The following is a 19,497-nucleotide window of genomic DNA, read 5'->3' as shown; positions in this document are numbered from 1 at the left end:
ACGATACATAATGTACATGAAGTTACTGTGTTGGGTCCAATCAGTGTGAACCAATATGCTACCAAAATGATCTGCTATCAGAAGCCAGTGCATTACTAAAAATCCACTGTAAAACAGTGAAAAGTTTGAATGGCTGAGGTCTTGTAATGATAGAGTTAAGAAAGGTATTGAAACATTCTTGAAGTTATAGTTACAAAGTTGCATGAGGAATGCTACCGTAGTCCTCCGCAATGACATTTTTAATTTAATTTCACAAACTTTTTGTACATAAAGCAGTAGTTCCTGAAATGCAGGCTACCTGATATTCAAATGTTCAGTACTTTATGCAGTACTGTTTGCGCTAGACAGTTGTGACAGACAAGAAGGCATTATGTACTTTGGAGCCCTCTGGGACTCTTGCCCCATGACTCATCAGCTCCTGGATGGTCATCCAGTTATCTAGGATCTTTTTGTTTCGTTTCTTCATCATTTTTTTGTGACTGAGCTCCAAGATATTAATCTCCTTTCTTCCCTCAGCTCCACTGGCTGGCCCCTCCTTAAGACACTCAAGGCGACTCTTTTGCATGAACTCCCTCCTCTTTCTTTGCTCCCTGGCCCTTGCCAAGTGCTGCTTCCTCTCCTCTTTGCTCCAGTAGCGGCCCATCTTCATCTCGCTCATGGCATCGTCGTCTGTAGTCATGCCTCCGCTTCTCTCCTCTCTGATCCTTAGTGCCCGCTCCCTTAGGATTCGGTCACGAGCAGGCCTCCGGGCCACATAGCGTGTACCGTCAGCTCGTACTTTGACCTTCCACTCAAGACGGGGTTCCCCAGGGCGTCCGCCCCGGTGCACAGGATCTCGACAGACACTGAGAAGACTCAGTTGGCTCTGGGAATACTCCAGAGAGGAGTGTTGTTGTAGCAGCTGCATGTAGCTCTGCAACACAGAGAACAATGTTAGTTTTTAGAGGTACCTCAATCAAAGGTGTATTAGAATAAGACTGACATGTCTCTTCTTAATTACACCAGCCTGATCTCATTCCAAACTCATCAAATAGTGCTGCTCTCTCAGTCCTTTTAGCGTAAGCACAATGCCAAAATGCCCCTCTCACATGCGCATTTAATGCTGCTGGATGGCATCAGCTGAAAACGCGGCTGGACAGACCTGATTGCACTGTTAATGTACTTGCAACTGGCACCTGCCTTGTCCACATGATGCACATGGTGCACATGGGCAACGTCACTTGAGAACGGACAGAAGCTGTTGCATGTGCATGAAACACAGCAGGATGGCATTAGGTTGAAACGCTGACGGTAACGACATAATATAAGGAGTGCAAGGGCACCAGTAGGGCAGGTTGGGGGGCTGTGGATGAGTTAACCATCCATGCCCTTGTTGTCTAAATCTAACCATTTGTGCCAGCATGTGCGTTTCTTCATGTTCTGGTATTGATTGCCATGTGCTTTTGTTGCCTAAACATTAGCACATGTGGCATTATTCCACTGTGTGCATTTGTTGACATGACAGTAGCAGCATCTTGGAACAAAAACAGCAACATGTGACAAACTGGGATGAGAACGTGGTGATTACACCTACCTGCAGTTGCCTGGATGCTCCCTGGCCTTGATAAGGGGTTGTCTGATAAGAACCGTAGGGAACCCCCCTTCTTGATTCTCTGGTCCTCCCTTTCTTCTCACACCTCTCATCATCTGCCGGCAGGGCAGGGTCTGACTCGGACCGGGAAGGGTTGCTCTGGTCTGGGCTGCTGGAGATAACAGGGCTGGGGTCTGCTGGTCTGCTATGATTAGTTGTACCCTGGGGCTTGGGGATTGGGATCGGACTGGAGGGTGTGGAGGAAGCCAGTCTGAGGTTTTTCTGGTTGGTGATGCTGATGTGTCTCTGCAGTGAATGATCAGGAGATCTCTCCATACCTAGTGGAGTTGACCGTGCACTCTCCGCTGTGTTGTAGGCACTGGAGCTGTCCTTCTCCCGGATTCTATCACTGTCCGACCGCTCTGGGCATTCATGGATGTCAGCCAACCTGCCGTGCCGTTTGTGTCCCTCTTTGGGGCTCCGTCCAGGTGAGCATGATGTAGGCTGTGAGGCATCCAGCTGATGGTTCTGGCGGAGCTGATGCGCCTGCATGATGCTCTGGCACTCGAGCTCAATGCTGCGCAGTTCCTCATTTAGCATCCTCAACTCTTGTTCCACACCAGTCCTTCCTCCAACACCATCTACATCATCTCCATCCACTCCTTGCTCGGTGACGCTACACTCTATACTGTGTCGGATGGAGTACACCCCACATTCACCTCCATTCCGGATTTGACACTTGAGCTCCAGGAGTTGTTGGAAGCGATTCTCTAAACCTAGAATCCCACCTCCACTGTTGCGAATACTGACTACCCCATCGTGGCCTTGGCCTTTGGATGATGACCTCGGACCCTGGGTTTCCTGTGGCACTACAGTCCCTCGTCTAGTGTGTGGATGCTCTGCCCGCCATCGCTCCCTCAGGCAATGGGCCGGTGTCCTCCTGTGGAGTCTAGCCAGGAGTGGCTGGTGCTCTGGACTGTCTGTACTGCGTCCAAACCCACTGTCTTTGTCTTGGTTGTTTGAGGAACAGGTAGCTGTGTCTGTTGCCATCTCTTCTTCGGCTAGATACTGATGAATGAAGAAAACATAGAAACGGTTAGTCCTCAAGAGCAATTTCACTTCACTTGGAATGATGGTAGGGTGACATACATCCAGTCTTTACTATCACTATCCTTCCTCTCTTGTCACCTTCTTTCATTTAGTCCCTCCTTTCCTCACTTGTAACCTTTCCTCACGCTTTCTCTTAAACTCTTCTGCCTCTTTAATTGGAAATTTTTGTCTCCTGTGTTGATGCATTTCTCTCAGCTTACAATCTCACCTCATCTCCCCTGTCAAAGTTACGCTCCTTCTGCTTCCTCCTCTCCTCCAGGATCTCCATCTTCAGCTCCTCCACCAGCTCCTGTTGCTCATCATCCAGCCATACCTCCTCTTCCAGCTGAAATCACAACATCTTGTCAGAATCCTCTGTGTGTGTGTGTGTGTGTGTGTGTGTGTGTGTATCTTTGTGTGTAGGAGCTCCAGACAATCACACTGACAGTTCGAAGGAAAGCAAAAGGCACTTAGCAGGCAGCTATTTGACATGACATAGGTTGTCAAGATAGGGCAGGGGAGCCTGCGAGGGTGTTCAAGTGTTTACCTGGATTTCTGGTCTTGTCACCAGGAGTATGATGCTCCTTGCCTCTTCACTTGACAACAAGGCAACGGCTTTCTCTCTGTCTTGCACTTCGCAGCCATTTATCTGTCAAAGACAAGTTAAAATGGTCATGTTAAAAAGAGTGAACTTGTACAAAGTGCCAACTACACACACACCAAAGAAAGGACCTGTAATTCTACTATCATCATCCATTTAAGTGACATGAATGAAAAGATGAGTTTAACACATCTGACGATTGTTCCTATTCTTGTAAGACACACCTTGAGTAATCACATACTGACACCTTTTTGTCTCCTACTTTCTGCCCATTTTCCCCCACCATTAGCCTCTTCTCGGACCTTTCTTTCTCAGATCTCTCCATCTGTCTTTTTTCATTTCTCCTATCACTTCCTCCAACTCCACGCATCCCTTACGAAAGGCACGCGTAGGCTGCAAGCTCGGTAAGGGGAGTCAATTGCAAGTGCGTAGTCCAACCTCACGAGTCTGCTCTCACCACACATCCAGACACACAATTAACTGTTCTCTGACAGGTGGCGTTCATCTTTTCCTCACTAGAGTAATGGGGCTGTCAGACGAAGATAATAGGGCCAGCAGTAAAGCAGGACCCACTCCCTACAATCAGTCACAATACTGGGACACAGAACCACTATAGTGAAAGAATGGAGATAATCAAAGAGTGCTATGTACAATAACTGTGGAGGAGAGGTAATGTTCGTACGCCATTGTCCAGACAGGGAGCAAGCCGAGTTGTTGCTTATACTGAAATTATATATACTAAGGGTACGTCAAACCATACGTTAGGATAATGTTGCCAAGTGTTGATCCAGTGACCCTTATTGTTTATTTTGGATGGTAAGTATCAGGCACTTGATTGATTTTTGCTTTACTGTAAAAAAAAGAACATCTAATCTTCCTATGATCTCAAAGGGTTATATATCAATTTTTAGGTATAATTGTTGATCAAAATTTGTCATTTATGCCACATTCTGAAAACCTTTTCCAAAACTGAAACTTGGAATAAACTTTTTAAATTTTATTGCACAATGGGAATTTGCTTTTATTATATGCATGTGACCACTCCCTAAAAAAACTGGATATTGTGTACCATTGTGCTTTACATTTATTACTGGCTATGAAAACCACATGCACCAGTATACACTTTATGCTGCTGCTAAATGGATATCTCTGCACATCTGCAGAGTATGGCATTGGTTTGTTTTTATATTTATCTCTGCTCGGGTTGGTTCCCTCTTACGTATAAATACATGGGCATAAAAACAAAAATTATTATGGCCTGGACTCTCACAATATTCAACAAATGTTGGTCCCCAAGGTATGACTGAAACTAGGCAAAAAAGCTTTAAAACATGCAGCCCCATCTACCTGGAATAATGTACAGGAGGGCATGAAATTGTGGGAGCTGATTACTAATTGGGCAATGAAGTCATTTTTAAAGGCCTGAGAAAGTAGCACTCTCGGTAAATGTGGATTTTCTTCAGATTTTCACTTAAATAACATTGTATAAGTTTATGCATTATAACCTTTTCGTGTTGAATTTAACTGGATATTGTCCTTTTTTATTTGTGGTGACAGCTGTACTTGTGCTATTTTTGTTTATATCTAACAATGTTAATGCTTCCCTTTTGGCCAGGCTAAGTGTGTGTTATAAAGCAATGTGCTTGTATTACTATGTACAAAGGCCCACTTTCAAAAAAGTGTTTGTCACTGCATATTTACCTCCCTTACAAACAAAACCACACACCTCTGTATTTCAATGACCATGGCAGCATATAGAACATAAGGAAGAAAATACAGACAGCAGAGAGTTGTATTCACATGAGGCTCTGTGCTCAGGAAGTGACATTAAACAGACAACTTCTTGTTAAGTCGTAATGAGGGACTGCTCACCCTGGCTTTGACCCCTTGTTGAGCCTGCAGTCAAGAGTGCAAAGCTTTACATTTTATTAAACCTGTATTACAGTGGAAACACAATCAAGACTGAAACTATTTTGAATCTGCAGTTGCATAGATACAATCTAAAGTAGAAAAACGGTTTATGAGGTTGCAACATTTTTAGTTGTTTAGAGAGAATTATTAGGTCTTTTTGCATAATTAGACAAGAGAAAGACTGAGACAGGAGGAGTGCTGGAGAAGATGTAGTGCCGGGTGTAACTGCGACTAAGGATTTTAATTTCCCTGGTAAAATGAAGTGATTAAATATACATATGTTTGCCCGGACTGAACCACCAGCTGCTTAGCTACCCTCTAAAAAGATTGCAGCATAGAGGATCTACTTTGGCAGAAAGATGAAATGAGAAATAGGTTTTAAAAAACAAACAAACAAACAAATATCAATGTGATATCAAGGACCGTTGATAAACCAAGCCCACAAATTATTTCCTCTATCTGTGTCATGATGGTTTGCCACTTCCCCGCCACTTTTGGAGATTAGCCCCAGCCCTTGCTGTATTGTTTTGAATCATATTTCATCCATCCACATGTTTACTACACTTTCAGACAAGGTGGGGGCATGCAAGGAAGAGACAGCCATGCCCACTTAGGAGACCAGAATGCGTTTCTCAGCGGCATTTGAGCCACTAATCCAAGGTGATTTTACTAACCCTTCAAGGCATTTCTTAGTGCCGTTTGAGCCACCAATACGCAGTGTTTTTCGGCAACCTTTTGGGATCTTCCTCAGTGGTATTTGAGCCAACAATCCCATGTTGTTGCTTTTACCTACCTGTTTTACTGACCCTTCGAGGTGTCTCTCTGTGTCATTTGAGCCACCAATCCTGGTTGTTTTTACTGATCTTTCAAGGTGGCGTTTGAGACCTCAGTCCCAGGTGTTTCTACTAACCCGTTTTTACTGACTCTTTGAGGTGTGTCTTAGCGGCATTTAAGCCAACAATCCTGGTTGTTTTTTACTGACCCATTGACACGTAACTCGGCAGCGTTTGAGTCCTCAATCTTGAGTGTTTCTACTGAACTGTCCCTGCTTTTCCAGCACCAAACCACCAAACATATTTTAAACACTGTTTTAAAACACTGATAACCTACTGTTGGAAAAATGGGCTATTGGTCTAATGGAATAATTTTGGGCCGTTGCAGCAATGATGACATCCTACCACTTACACGAAGACTACTGATGTTTAAACCTATACATCTGAGTTCATAATATAACCTGGTATGAATGTACTTTGGTCACTGTGATAAAAATAACCACCTGTAGAATACGATCTCCTTCCTTAATGCGTCCGTCTCTTGCTGCTATGCTGTTTGGCTCCACCTGCACACAAGAACATGACAATCAATGCTGACAGCCAGTCATTGTGTTTCCCCATTAAAGAAAAAAAACACAGCTGATGTACCACTCAGTCACCACTCTCTCAATTCTGCTGTCAGGAAAAGTGTTTTTTTTTTCCATAAAGAGAACACACTTATTTTCTGCTGACAATCTTGTATTTTCATATGATACGGGTTGGCTTTGACATGGACTTCTGCTTCATCCAAGCACAATGAAAGTTGCAAGTGTTTTCAGCACAGACCTGATTCTATTTTAGTTGAATGAATAAACATCTCATATTTTCAAAAGGCATCCCAGTGGATATGCAACAACACTACAAGCCCTCAATAGTCATTTTATAAACTTTGTTGTTCTTGCATTGAAGATCAAGAGAGATAGCTACATGTGGAAAAAAATCTTAGTTGAAATGGAGAAAAGAATCAAGCACTTCCCAAAGTCGCACCGATGCTACCCATCCATACATTTTAATGAGGGGAATTTGCATTTTCATCCTTTTTATCAAACATACAAAAATAGATGCGTTCTGTCGGCAGGAGTCTACTTTCACAATCTGTTGATGTTTAGCAGGTTTTGTATTAACATTCAGATTCTGGTTCAAGAAGAACAGGTGAAAACTAGAGGAATAGCAGGCAGATTTCACAGACTTATTCTATAAAGACTGAAAGGCGCTAATTCTGCCATTTCTAATCTTATGGCAGCATTTAAAGTCTCATACAGCTGGCACTTTTCACACTCTTATCCTTTTTTTATTCATTATGCGATGAAAAGTGCACCTGCAGTCAGATTCAGCATTTTTCTAATTCAGTTTGTAGCGCTTAAAGCCCTCATAAAACCGTCATTCATTAAGGTTTGTCTTGGAAAGTGCATTGATTTGTTTTCATTTTCATTTCATTTTGTCTTATCAACAATTGTGCAAGAGGAAGTTTTTTTTTCTCTGAGCTGCAAATTATTTGAATTTTAAAAAGATGTGTGCATGTTCTTCCTTTATTTGGTGTGCTTGGTATTCAGAGGGGGTACAGTAAATGTGTCATTTAACAGTCTGTGTGGGGAGGAGAAGGTTGTCGCTCCAAGCTAATTAAAACCTTCAATTAAAACAAGTCAAAGGAGGAGGAATGGCAGGACGGGAATCACATTTCAAACCCGACTTCCTCTTTTGCCATGCGTGGCTCATTCAGAGCTGATATTTGACTGGCAAACACTTTCCTTCCTCCCTCTTTCACTTCAATTTGCTCACTGCTTCAGGATGTAAAGATGGGAATTCAAATGGGATTTTATGCCATCTTTTAATAACTTCCTGCTCCAAAGTAAACTGATCATGGCGCCCTGAGTTTGATTTAACCAACATGCAACCTATCAGACCATATCGGGGAGGTATGTAATTGTGTGACAGTGTTGGGGACAAAAATGGCATTAACATCTGTCTCTACCTGACTGACGTATATGCCAGTGTCCTCCTCATCGTCGGTCCTGTAGCACAGTGTCAAGCCAAGCTTCTCCTGGCTGTTTTGTCTGCACAGCTCCACCTCCTGTTACACACAAACAAACCAATAATGTTTTAAACCTGGAATGTTTTCCCACATCGCACCTGTTATGAGCCCACATTTTCCCTAGTGGATCTGATGGATTCCAAAACCATGTCATTTCAAACAAGGGAGTTTACTCATCTGTTTTTACAGAGCAGCTGAAACGACACAACCCATGAGAGATGAGGTCCAACTCATTTTTATGCTCTACATTGCCTTCACTAATTACTTTGGGAGTGTTTTGTTGTTGTGTAGTCATAAGTAGGGAGTTCGCTTTAGGCAAAAAGGACACGTGTGTACACTGAAGTGAACATTTAGCACATGGATATTTAACTTGCTGTGTGTCTGGGCCACAAACTGGAAGGAAGGAGAAAACTGAAAGGAGGCCGTGGCCAGACACAGCAGATCAAGCTGGTGGCTTTTGGTGTTACACTCATATGTCAAAAGCACTGGCAGAGCAGTGCTATTTGACGAGTTTGGAATGAGAATGGGCTAAATAGTTGTTTTTGATGACTCGGGGATGAGAACATGCTGGCTGGAAATGGGGCTGAATAGAGTACAGAGAGGAGAAGCTATCAGTCTTTGAATCTGAGGGGAACTGTAGTAAACACCTTTCCTGTATTTCGGTGTTAATATAAAAATTTGATACAAAGCTGTTACCCTCTCTCTAAGGCTGCTCCAACAACCAATATTGAGAATTTGTAGCAATCACGACACTAGAATTCAATCCAACACAATGACCATGTGCCCACACACAATAGAGGACAACACAGCAGACACGTAAACAGAGCCCCAGCATGTGTCCTGTACATCAATGAAATGAAAGCCTGTCAGTATCAAACTGAACCCAGCATGTGGCAGCATACAGGGGCCGCTCTTTGATGGCTACAGTGATGGTATTTCACTGGCTAGTTCCATCCCACAGGAAATGTCTCTAAATTTAGCCGCGACTGCCTCCTTTTGATCTCTGCTGTGCATAGAGGTAATCACATAAAGATAAACTCAAGGGGTAATCTTTATTAACCCCATGCTGCCAAATTCATTTCTGCGCTGTGAAGTTGTGAGAGGAGGGGAGTGGGGGAAAAAGGGGGGGCATGAATTAAGCCCCAGCCCCCTTTTTTTCTGTCATGGGAAGCCATGATAGCAGAGATTGACAGGGAAAGTAATTAATTTCTGTGGCATTTAACCCCCTGTGCAGACAGCCCTGACCTTCAAAGGTTGGGGTGTGTTAGGAGTTTATAATATTGTAACACCATGTGCTGGTCTTGACTACCCACACTCCTCACCAGTTTAGCACACTGGCTGATTAGAACAATCCCTGACAGTAAAATAACAGCTGCATACATTGCGCAGCACTAATGTCAGTGCACATCGGGCGGTGTGCTGGATTACTGGAGTCAGTTATCATGGTATGAAGCCTACTAGTGAAGATGCATGGCGCCGTGGGTGTTGAAACAGTAGAGAGGCTTTATTAGAGATGATTGGATCCTAATCTGTGCCACTGTGGAGTTTAAATTAATGGCACAGTGGTGACGTTGAAACTAATTTCCTGTGGCTAACAATGTATTGTGAATTTATCTTTGTAATTTAAAGTATGTGGTTTCCCACTTTAAAATGGTAGTGATCACATTTACCACTAACACATATGACAAATGAAGACAATAGGTGGCTTCTTTTAAAGCCACATTAAACATCTGTTTGTAACATTTCAGTCTAATATGCACTTTATGCACGTTACTTCATGTTTCATTCAACTGGAATTATTGCCTCGCCTAATGTTCATTGGCTCATTGTTTCCTCATTGCAGATGATGACACCCTTTAGCTGTCACTGTTTTATAGTGTGTAGATAACTCAGTCAGCCACAGAAAGCTTATAATTGTGAGTTTTCCCATTTATACTTTACTGTTTTTGGCTTCTTTCAGAGTTTTGGGGTTGCTTGAGCCTAATTACCACTGGACGAGATAACCACTAACATCTGGCCCACAGTCCAGTGCAAGGTCGCCTGCCAACCAATTTTTTAATACTCAGTGAAAAAAAATAATGTACTAATCTACTTTGAATGTAAGTACAGTACTACAGTGCATTAAAAAAGGTATTAAAAAATAGGTTAATAAAACAAAATGTCTGAAAGGATCCCCTGGACCGAGGTCTGGGCTAAGCCACGATTGTCCTCAAATCTTAAAACCGCTCTTGCGTACACCAGACCTGCATGGGCTGCTGCAACTGGATTTGCCCTTGGCAAAAATGGGTGAAATTCTTCAATAGTGAAAGGTTGAAAACAGGCATTTCATTTAATACATATATACAATTAAACTTAATCAGTGTTTGTTTATTAGCTTGCCCCTGGTCTCCTGTCATTTTGCAAAACTGGCCACTGAGCAAAGCAAGTAGAGTATCCCTGGTCTATGCAAAGCAATTTAATAGCACAATAAGGAGGCATGGCCACTGAAGACCTCAACTAAACCCATTCAGGGTTAGCAGGGTGGTAGCACTTTAAGTTGTGTTAAAATAACCCATATGATGTCAGAGGGGTTATCTTAGATTGGGTTACAGACAAATGATTTTTTAATAAAAACCTTTGCTGTGAACTGGGGCTGTGGATTTTTAAATGTAGGCATTTATTGGCAGTGATAAAGTTAATATTTAGCTGAATCATGGGAATTGTAAAATCTGGCATTTTTGGTCCTTGGCCTGTATTAGAGAGTTAAATCCTGGATGTCTTGACCTGTGCTGCATTGGTGCTGAGCATTCCTTATTTCTGATTTATAGAAAGTAATAATACATGTTTTACATATTTCTACTTGCAGTGCATCAGTGCTATCCCTGTAGCACACATTGCGTACCAACATTTTTCTCTTTTTGAGGATTTAAAACCCCAGCCTTTGATGTTTGGCACCTGTTGATGGTCCATAATTAAGACATGTTCATTTTGACTAATTTGGCAAACAGCTAACTGGCTGCTTTTTGGCAGACCGCTGGCACTTCATTAACAGCGCTGTGTAACCTGGTGACCAAACAGAGCAGTCAATAAAGTCTAAAATTATTCAACATAGTCTGGAAAGTAAATTATCCAAAAGAGGTTGCAACCATTTAGATGAACTCAGATATCCAAGGTAGTATTTCTAGTAACTCTGGCTTGCTATTCCACTGCAAACTTCTGTTCCCTAACAATCAAAGCATCCGTATATGAAACTGTCAGATCTGACACAGTTTCTACATCTACCGTCTGCTTCTTGGAAATATTGTACTTTGGTAGATTTGGCAGAAGTAGCAGTAGTATTATGACAGCAGGAGTACCCATATGGACAATCATTTGGAATTGAAGCTAAACCTGTCAGAAGTAATGTTCCTGGGAATGGCAGCCCTATTCTGTTTCATCCGAGAGGAAAGCCATTCACGTTTCAGTTAGATACACATGGATGGACAGAGGTAAGTGAGGATGGCTGATTTGGGGTGTGAGCGACTGGCAGGTGGGGGTGGGAGAATGGCTGTTGTGTGTGTTGGGTTGTGTGTGTGTTTTCTCACACTGTAAAGCCAACCTCTAAAGCCCTCCACCCCCCATCCCACCCCTGACACACAGCGGAGGCTCCTTCATCTAGATGACGCCGTGAGGGAAGGCCACAGCTGCAGCAGAGGAGTCCTAATGACCCATAGTGCAGCTCATTGAACCAGGAAGTGCCTATTAAACCAGGGAGGACTATAGACAATGGCAAACGTCACCCATCACTGTCACCTAACATGACCTCAAAGGTCCACTGTCTGAGTATCCTCATGTTGCTTCCGATAAAATAGAGACACTTGTGGGTACAGACTATATGTCAATTCACCAATTTTAGTGTGCTCACATGCTGAAGTATGATGATGAACAGGCTTTAAGGTTCTGTATATGATATTCAGAACATTCATATGGCTAAAAGCCACTATATAGTGCCCCTGGGATGACGTTTCTCTGTAGGCCAACCTGGAAGCTAATATCGCCCTGTGTCCCTCCTCAAAATCCCTATGGGATATACAGGAAATAAGCTCTGTGATAAACAAATGCTTATGCTAACATGGCATCGGCATGTTAGCACTGTTATTGTGAGCATGTTTGCATGCTGACATTAGCTAAAGAAGGTGTTTTGCCTAAGCTCAAAGAACTGCTAGCATTGCTTTACATAAAAGGTTATCTATTAAACATAATTAGTGGCAGTAAGGACAATTTCACACATTGTAGTTACATTTACCAGTAAAAGAAATGCAGCTTTGATTTGTTGTATTGTAAAGAATTCAAACAGTGCCATGAAAAACTAGCAATATAAAGCCTCCTGCTTAGCACTGAGTTTTAGTGATATACCAACACATTCTCCTCCCAACTCGTCACGTTACAGCTCTGTCAATGGTCTTCCGTGTCAACATATTACTAATTAGGAATTCTTCTGCGTCTACTTTTTTTTTTTTAGGATGCTAATACATAGATGTGAAAAAACACACATGTTGGGATGAAGTTGCATGTGGATGTTTTTAAGCAGCAGCAGCAGCACTTATGGTTTGGTTAAGGGCAAGGGGGCACATGGTAAGGTGTAGAAAAAAAACATCACATTCAAATGGGAAGGTCTGGGTATGTAGGACCCATCCAGCTCCCCTCTCACCTGCCCTACAAGTGCCCTTGAGCTCCTCATATTACATGGTTACAGACAGCGTTACAACCTGTCGCCATCCTGACGTGTTTTTTTGCGCATTGGACAGGTTCCATCCGTCTGCGTTCTCAGGTGATGCCCGTGCACTTATCAGGCACCCAGCAGTCCATTGGCGTATATACAGTAATAACGCTGTAATTGATTTTGTCTGGCTGCATTGTCACCTGGTAGCATTTTATGTATAAGCGAAAGGTGCCTTTTAACATTACGCATTTATGCCAAAAGCACTGACAGAGCAGCACTATTTGATGAGTTCGGAATCAGAACGTGCTGTTTATACAGTCCTGTCTACTATAAACAAAACTGAAGTCTGTAAATATTGTAGATAACACATATTAAATATGTATAACAGATGTCAGATAGGCCTATAATCCACCACAAATTAACATAATCTAATTGATTAATCAGTGCAATGTCATCACATTCTGTCACATTGCTCAACGGACCAAACAGTGCTTGCGGTTTACCACACGACATTGACAATTTCTGTTCAGCTTTAAGTGGCTGTCTAAAAAGGGAACTTAAGTATTTCTGAAGGACAGTGCATTTTGAAACTGCCTGTGAATTAAACAAAGTGGTTATTCAACGGGGAGGCCTTCCAGAGAGGGATTTTCTTTTGCTACAATGATATATAGAAAATAGCCTCCCGTCTTATACCTAGGTTTTTTTCTATGCTATGCAGAACAATTCAAAGGATAGATGCAGCTTCCACATTGTGATAGAGTATTTTTCTTGTATTGTTGTGGGATATGAACATCATATGGCAGGGGTGGCCTTGGATTATCTCCTGAGATTGTGCATTACTGAGAAATCACCTTGGAAATCTGAAACAACAAGTAGCCTAGCATGCATTTTTATTGCACAAGTATTGTGATGTTTGCATTCTGGGGCCTTACATGATGCAGCATTGCCCCCACTTAATTCTTCATTGGAAAAATACTCAGCATGTAACTATCAAGCTACCAGTTTGTTGAAGACAGTGAAATATGGATGGTATGGTAAAATAAGAGCACCACAGGGAAGCTGAATTTGAATTTGCAATTTTAGCCTGGTGTCCTGATAAATTAAAATATCTAGAAAAAATGAGAGTGTAGAGGAGAGCTACATACTTCCAGGTCTGGAAGAGATATCATATGAGGAGAGGTAAAGAGAATTACATTTACCAGCTCTAGCATACAGGAGACACAGAGGGGACATGATTGAGATACTCGAGCTTGTTCACAGAATATATACGTATGGCTGAGTCTGTTATCCAGTTTTGTAATAATAGATATAATTTGAAAGGGAACTCCTCAAAATTACTTCCACTAAGGCATTTCTCTGAAAAAACTTTTTACACTTCATGCAGCTAAAGTATGGAATGAGCTTTCAGAGGATGTAGTGTGAGCTCCTTTGGACTGTTTAAAATAGTACATTAAATTAAATTAAAAATTTAATTAAAATGTAATTTATTTAATTTATATTAAAAATTAAAGCCGATTTGTGACTATTTTTGTAATTATTGTATGTATATTGTGATATTGTTTCGTTGTATGGTTTATTTGCTGTAGTTGGTAAGACTTGCATGAAGGATTTATATAGGATATATATATTTATATAAGTTTCATTGAAAGTTGAAAATTGTCCAAAACAGAAAGGGTTCATCCTCTGGTGAGCATAAATGCGATTGGTAAAATTCCAGTGGCAATTTGTCCATTTTGCTAGTTTTTATATTTCTACTTTCATGCCCTCATTGGTAGCCCAAAGTAAAGAGATAAAAAGGAAATGAGGGAAAATTCATCCCCTGTTGACCATGAAAAGTTCAAGTTATCCTGTTCTGGACTTAAGTTGTCACAAAAAGTTGTAGTGCTGTCTCAGTACAGTATAGTTACAGTCATATAGCAGAAAGACGCAGAACATTACCTCATACTCATACTCTTCAGTCCTCTCCACCTCTGCTGGGGTATTAGAAAGGTACTCTGGACATTCATAAAACTCATGCTCCATGGTGTGGATGGAATGACAACTAGAGAAAATCAAAAAGCGCAAGAGAAAGTATGTTAGAAATAATTAAAGTAAGTAAACACGTTCTACTAGAAGCCTTGAATACAAGTAAGAACCCTAAAAATAAGCATAATAGGTCCTCTTTAACTGGAAACAGGATCCGAATATATTTTCTATCCCAAATGAACCTGAAGCCTCCCCGAGGTTAGTTGTTCTCTTCCAATTCATGGTAGTCATTAAGCAGTTGTATCATAGTGTGGAAACCCCTAGCATAGCTAAGTACTTGTCCCTGTGATATCATTATGCAGAGCCAAATCCGCATGCAATAATTGGTTCTGTGTGCTACATCCATTTCCTTTAATGGGAACTTTTGCTGGGCGATTAAAAGCCAATGGGCTGCTAGAGCGGGCATGCTGGCACTGCGTCCATGCTGTGGCTATTTATAGGGTTTAAGCTGGGCAGTAGATGAAATCAATTTGTCCTATAAAACTACAAACCTGCCATACTGGGTCAATGATTACGGAGAGGCAGTTATCATGGTGACAGTTTACAGAGGTCATAGCTTTTATGGGATGATTGGTTGATTTTTACATTAATTATTCAGAGTTTTGTTGCAAAATTAGAATTTGTAAGGGGTCTGCTATGTAATTTTATGCGTACTTGTTTAATATTCTCAAAAAGTCAAATATAACACAAAGACACATATATCCTCATACTGTCTTTGCTGGAACACCTTTGTTCACCCTTTCTCTGAGATACTCTGTTTTAGCACTTGTCTCCTAAGACCCCCTTCCAAAAAAGCCCAGTATACTATAACTGTAACTAAGAAAAGCTGCATTTTTTACAGTGAGGAATCACCAATAAAAGATTCAAAACACAGCCAGACATGTTCCTGCAGGAATATCATCTGAAATCAGGAAAAAAATTAAGATAATTAATCAAGATGTTTCCCAGACATGAGCATGTAGTTACACGTAGCAGTGTACTTGCAGCCGAGGGAATGACTGTAATGGAGAATAGCTGCACTTTTGGCAAAAAATCACCAATGAAAGCTTCTAAACACAATCGGACATGTTCCAGTGGGAAAATGATCTAAAATCAGGCACAAGTTTACAACATCTGCAACCATGTTTTCATATCTCCCTGATGTTAGCTACATAGCTACACGTAGTACTGTACTTGCAGCCAGAGATTGACTGTAAAAGAGAGTAGTGTTACTTTCTATCATGAAAAGTCAAACTAAAAGCTTGTGAACACATGCACATGTTCCAGCAAGAATATCCAAAATGTTTGGCCTTATTTAATATAAATATCCAACATTATAAAATAATATGACACACAATAGGTCTCCTTTAACAAAATATGGGGTAATAATATTATACCTGTCTGTGTCATCTCAGTGTGCACCATTGACATTCAGCTACCTTTCAGTACATGAAAAACTTTTTGCGTTGTCTACATCTGTACAGTATGTGTTTGCCCTCACCTGTCTGATAAAAGGAAAGGACAGATGTCAGGGACAGGCGGAGTAGCAGGCCGAAGCTTCGCCAGTGCCATGATGTGCTCGAATGTGATGTCCGTCTGTGTGCAAACATCCACCACACAGACGTCCTGTGGCGTGCCGCTTTGGGTATGTGCAACAGCTGCCGTGGCTCTAGTGGGGGTTCGCCGGAGAACCTGGACAACGATGGGGTCTCGCCTGATTGCCTCCGCCACTGCTTCCTCATGGTCGACCTTTGAGAAGTTGCGCCCATTCACCTGGAGGGGGGAGGGGGGAGGGGAGACCAAATCGTTAGGGCACCCTGTTCTCCTTTAAGTTGCATGTTATAGTAAAAGATGCAAACTGTATTCTGTTCCAACTTCCGAATCCCCCAGTCTCTAAAAGGAGAGACGACTAGTAGGAATAGTAGTTTTTTTTTTTCTTCAAACCCTCATTTATCCAAGGACAGTCTGACAGACATGCATGCTCTTTTCAGAAACAGCCTGTTTCACATTTACACCTGGGAGCCTCAAAGTACTTTTACACGTCTCCACAGTGTAAGCTCTGAATGGCTTCTAGTAGCGCAACCACAAGTTAAGTGCTTTCATAAAGGGCACTTTAGCAGTAATTCTTGATGGAGGGAACACATTGCATATTCACCCTTGTTTTTCCCAACACGGCACACTTTCCCGGCAGGTTCAGACGTTTTAACTGCTGACCAGCTACTCACAAATGCGCCTCTCTAACCTTTTGGCTGCTGACAAATTTACAGAGACTGTATAATGTATGAGAGTGCAGCATTTGCTGAAGCAGAAAAACTCCTTAATGAGCTCATTTTATCTCATTCTGTTTTGCAGCAATAATCTTCTTCAAATCAATCTTACTCAGATGCATTATTTACATTGCATTCCTACCATTAAGCCCATTAGATGTAGAATAATAATAATACTGATTTAAGCAAATGAGCAGCAAAGTGGGGAGCTGCAGTGCGGGTAGAGTGTGCTCCGTGGGGAACGTCGGTTGTAGCAAGCAGTGCCTACTTAATTTGCAAGATCAGAAAAGGTTGAGCCACAAGGGAATCGGTGGAGAAGAGATGTCATACTGACAGCTGTCAGTGTGAAAACACACACGCGCACACACACACACACACACACACACACACACACACACACTTATGCATTTAAGTCTAACTCAATTAGTTTAACCTCTGTATGCCAAGGCAGTGCTCAAATTCATTTCAGCCTGTCACATCCTGAAATTGATTGTTTGCATTGATTTCAGGTGTGTGAGAGGTTCAGAGTGTTTGTCAAGGGTTCACAATGTGGAAGCATGTGCCTAATGTCAGCATCATTAGAAGAGAGCGGAGCTGGCGTCAGGGTTGGGTTGACCCGACTTGGGCCGGGAGCTGTTCTTCTACCATGCCTTCTTCTGGCTGATGTCCGGTTGCAGGAGAATAAAGTGGATGAGATGCAATTGAGGCTCACTCAACACATCTTCACAGAGACATGGTTAACCCCTAACCTCCTGAATCAAGTAGCAGCAACATGCCCAAGCAATCAAATGGAATCTTCATAGTAGCTGCTGATTTTAAATCACCTCATCCTTTAACTCCAAAAATGGAGCAAGATCAAGGTCAAATGTAATTTTGAAGGTAGATTTATTGGTTGTTTTTATTATTGGTAGAACAAAGTAGAACTAAAAAGAGCTACATTCTGAAATGTCTTTTATATATTTTAGCCCAGTGGAAGGACTCAGGCCCTGTCTACACATATACAGATATTTTTTGTGACATCACATTTTCCTCTACGTTTTGGCCTCTTGTCAACATGCAAATGAAGTTCTAGGTCACTAAAACCGAGGTTTTTCAAAAGTCCAGTTTCTTTATCTGTGACGACACGAAGCACGGAGGTCTAGGTAATTTCCTCACGTTGGGCCAAATGTTGCTTTGTGTAATGAGCACACACTAGAAACAACAACAATGGTGGATTACCGGTGTGTTTGTTTACACTTTAAGTCTGAATTGCTATTCCATGGATAAACACCATCTGCTGCATCCAATTTGTTTGGTCTTGCTAAGCATCCATGTTTTGAAGTCCACCAAAAATGACAGTTTTCGATCACAACAGGTAGAACCAGCATACGGTGGGACACTATTGAGAGTGGGCTTGTTGTTGATGAGCATGGAAGGAAAACATTTGCGTGTTCAGAGCATCACATGTATGTCTGCATGAGCTCCTTCATCTTTATATCAAACAGGAATACACAGTGATAAGATAGGTGTTTTGAAAAAGGTAGCATTAGCCTGGAAGACTGCTGAAGAAAGCTAACACCAGCGAGTGTTTGGGGTAATTTTTGGATTAGGGTTTGGACTGAGATATTTTGTAAAACAGTCATGTGAACAGAATTATTATTTCAAATGGAGGGGGGTAAATATTCATTTTCAGAAATATCTATATATGTGAGTCCTTAATAGCAGCAAAGTAGACATAATGTTGACAGCATTAGGACTGTCTTACTGTGATAGGTCTGCTAGACCTTGCATGGGGTATGTCAACAAATAAACCAAGTGTTCAATGACTTTAGGTACCCATCAGTCCACATCTGACTGCCATCTGCAGCTATGATGGCAATTAACTTCTGACTGCACCAAACCGGTGACCTTTCTCGTGTTTTTACCACATAAAAGTTCTCCTCCACACATATTAACTGCATTTTATCGCCCTGTCTGAACAATGTCCATCTCAGAGAAAGTACAGAAAAAAGTTCCACAACATTTTTGAGTTGTAATGAGGTCCAGATGGACACATTAATCTCCAATCAGAGGGAATGCTCTGGAAAGCGGGAAGTGAATGTGTGGCTACACCTGCCAGCGTGTTTACCTGCTGTTGTTCCTCTATTCAATCTGCCTGTTGATGAGCTAACTGGGGGCTGATTAATCGCCAGCAGATGTGACAAAGACCGGGGATAATGGCTCAGAACGCACAGGTTTTTATGTGTGTGTGTACGTGTTTGTGTGCAGCACACATTTTGTACATCATATACACCGAATTTACAAAGCATTAAGGGTAATTAAGCCACAAATGAGGAGATAAAGAGAAGCAGACAAGTTAGAGATGGGTTTTAGAGCTCCTAGACAATTGAGATGGGGGAATTGGTTCGCATTTAAAGCCATATCCATTTGGTTTTTCTTTATGTCCACTTAAAGTGCACTTTAAATAATTATATGATGCCTGTATATTTCTTGTAGTTTCATTAGCCATTCAATGAATCTTAAGTGACATAAACGTTTCCCATTGAAATAT

At 41.7% G+C, this 19,497-nt stretch overlaps 1 protein-coding gene across 1 annotated transcript in view; it reads right to left on the bottom strand.

Moving 5' to 3' along the window:
- Positions 1 to 340: 340 nt before the first annotated feature.
- The window catches only part of pdzrn4 (PDZ domain containing ring finger 4), a 40,061-nt gene continuing 20,904 nt past the window's right edge, over positions 341 to 19,497 (bottom strand). The window contains exons 2-9 of the mRNA XM_042511594.1: positions 16,202 to 16,473; positions 14,635 to 14,737; positions 7,956 to 8,054; positions 6,448 to 6,510; positions 3,207 to 3,308; positions 2,889 to 3,005; positions 1,574 to 2,638; positions 341 to 913 (exon numbers count right to left, since the gene is read on the bottom strand). Of these exons, the coding sequence (XP_042367528.1) occupies positions 341 to 913; positions 1,574 to 2,638; positions 2,889 to 3,005; positions 3,207 to 3,308; positions 6,448 to 6,510; positions 7,956 to 8,054; positions 14,635 to 14,737; positions 16,202 to 16,473 (2,394 nt within the window). The remainder of the gene's footprint in view (positions 914 to 1,573; positions 2,639 to 2,888; positions 3,006 to 3,206; positions 3,309 to 6,447; positions 6,511 to 7,955; positions 8,055 to 14,634; positions 14,738 to 16,201; positions 16,474 to 19,497) is intronic.

This window comes from Plectropomus leopardus, chromosome 22 (assembly GCF_008729295.1).
Source record: "Plectropomus leopardus isolate mb chromosome 22, YSFRI_Pleo_2.0, whole genome shotgun sequence".
Classification (NCBI taxonomy): Eukaryota; Metazoa; Chordata; class Actinopteri; order Perciformes; family Serranidae; genus Plectropomus; species Plectropomus leopardus.
The sequence above is the reverse complement of the archived record's forward strand: the minus strand, read 5'-3'. Positions and strand labels throughout refer to the sequence as shown.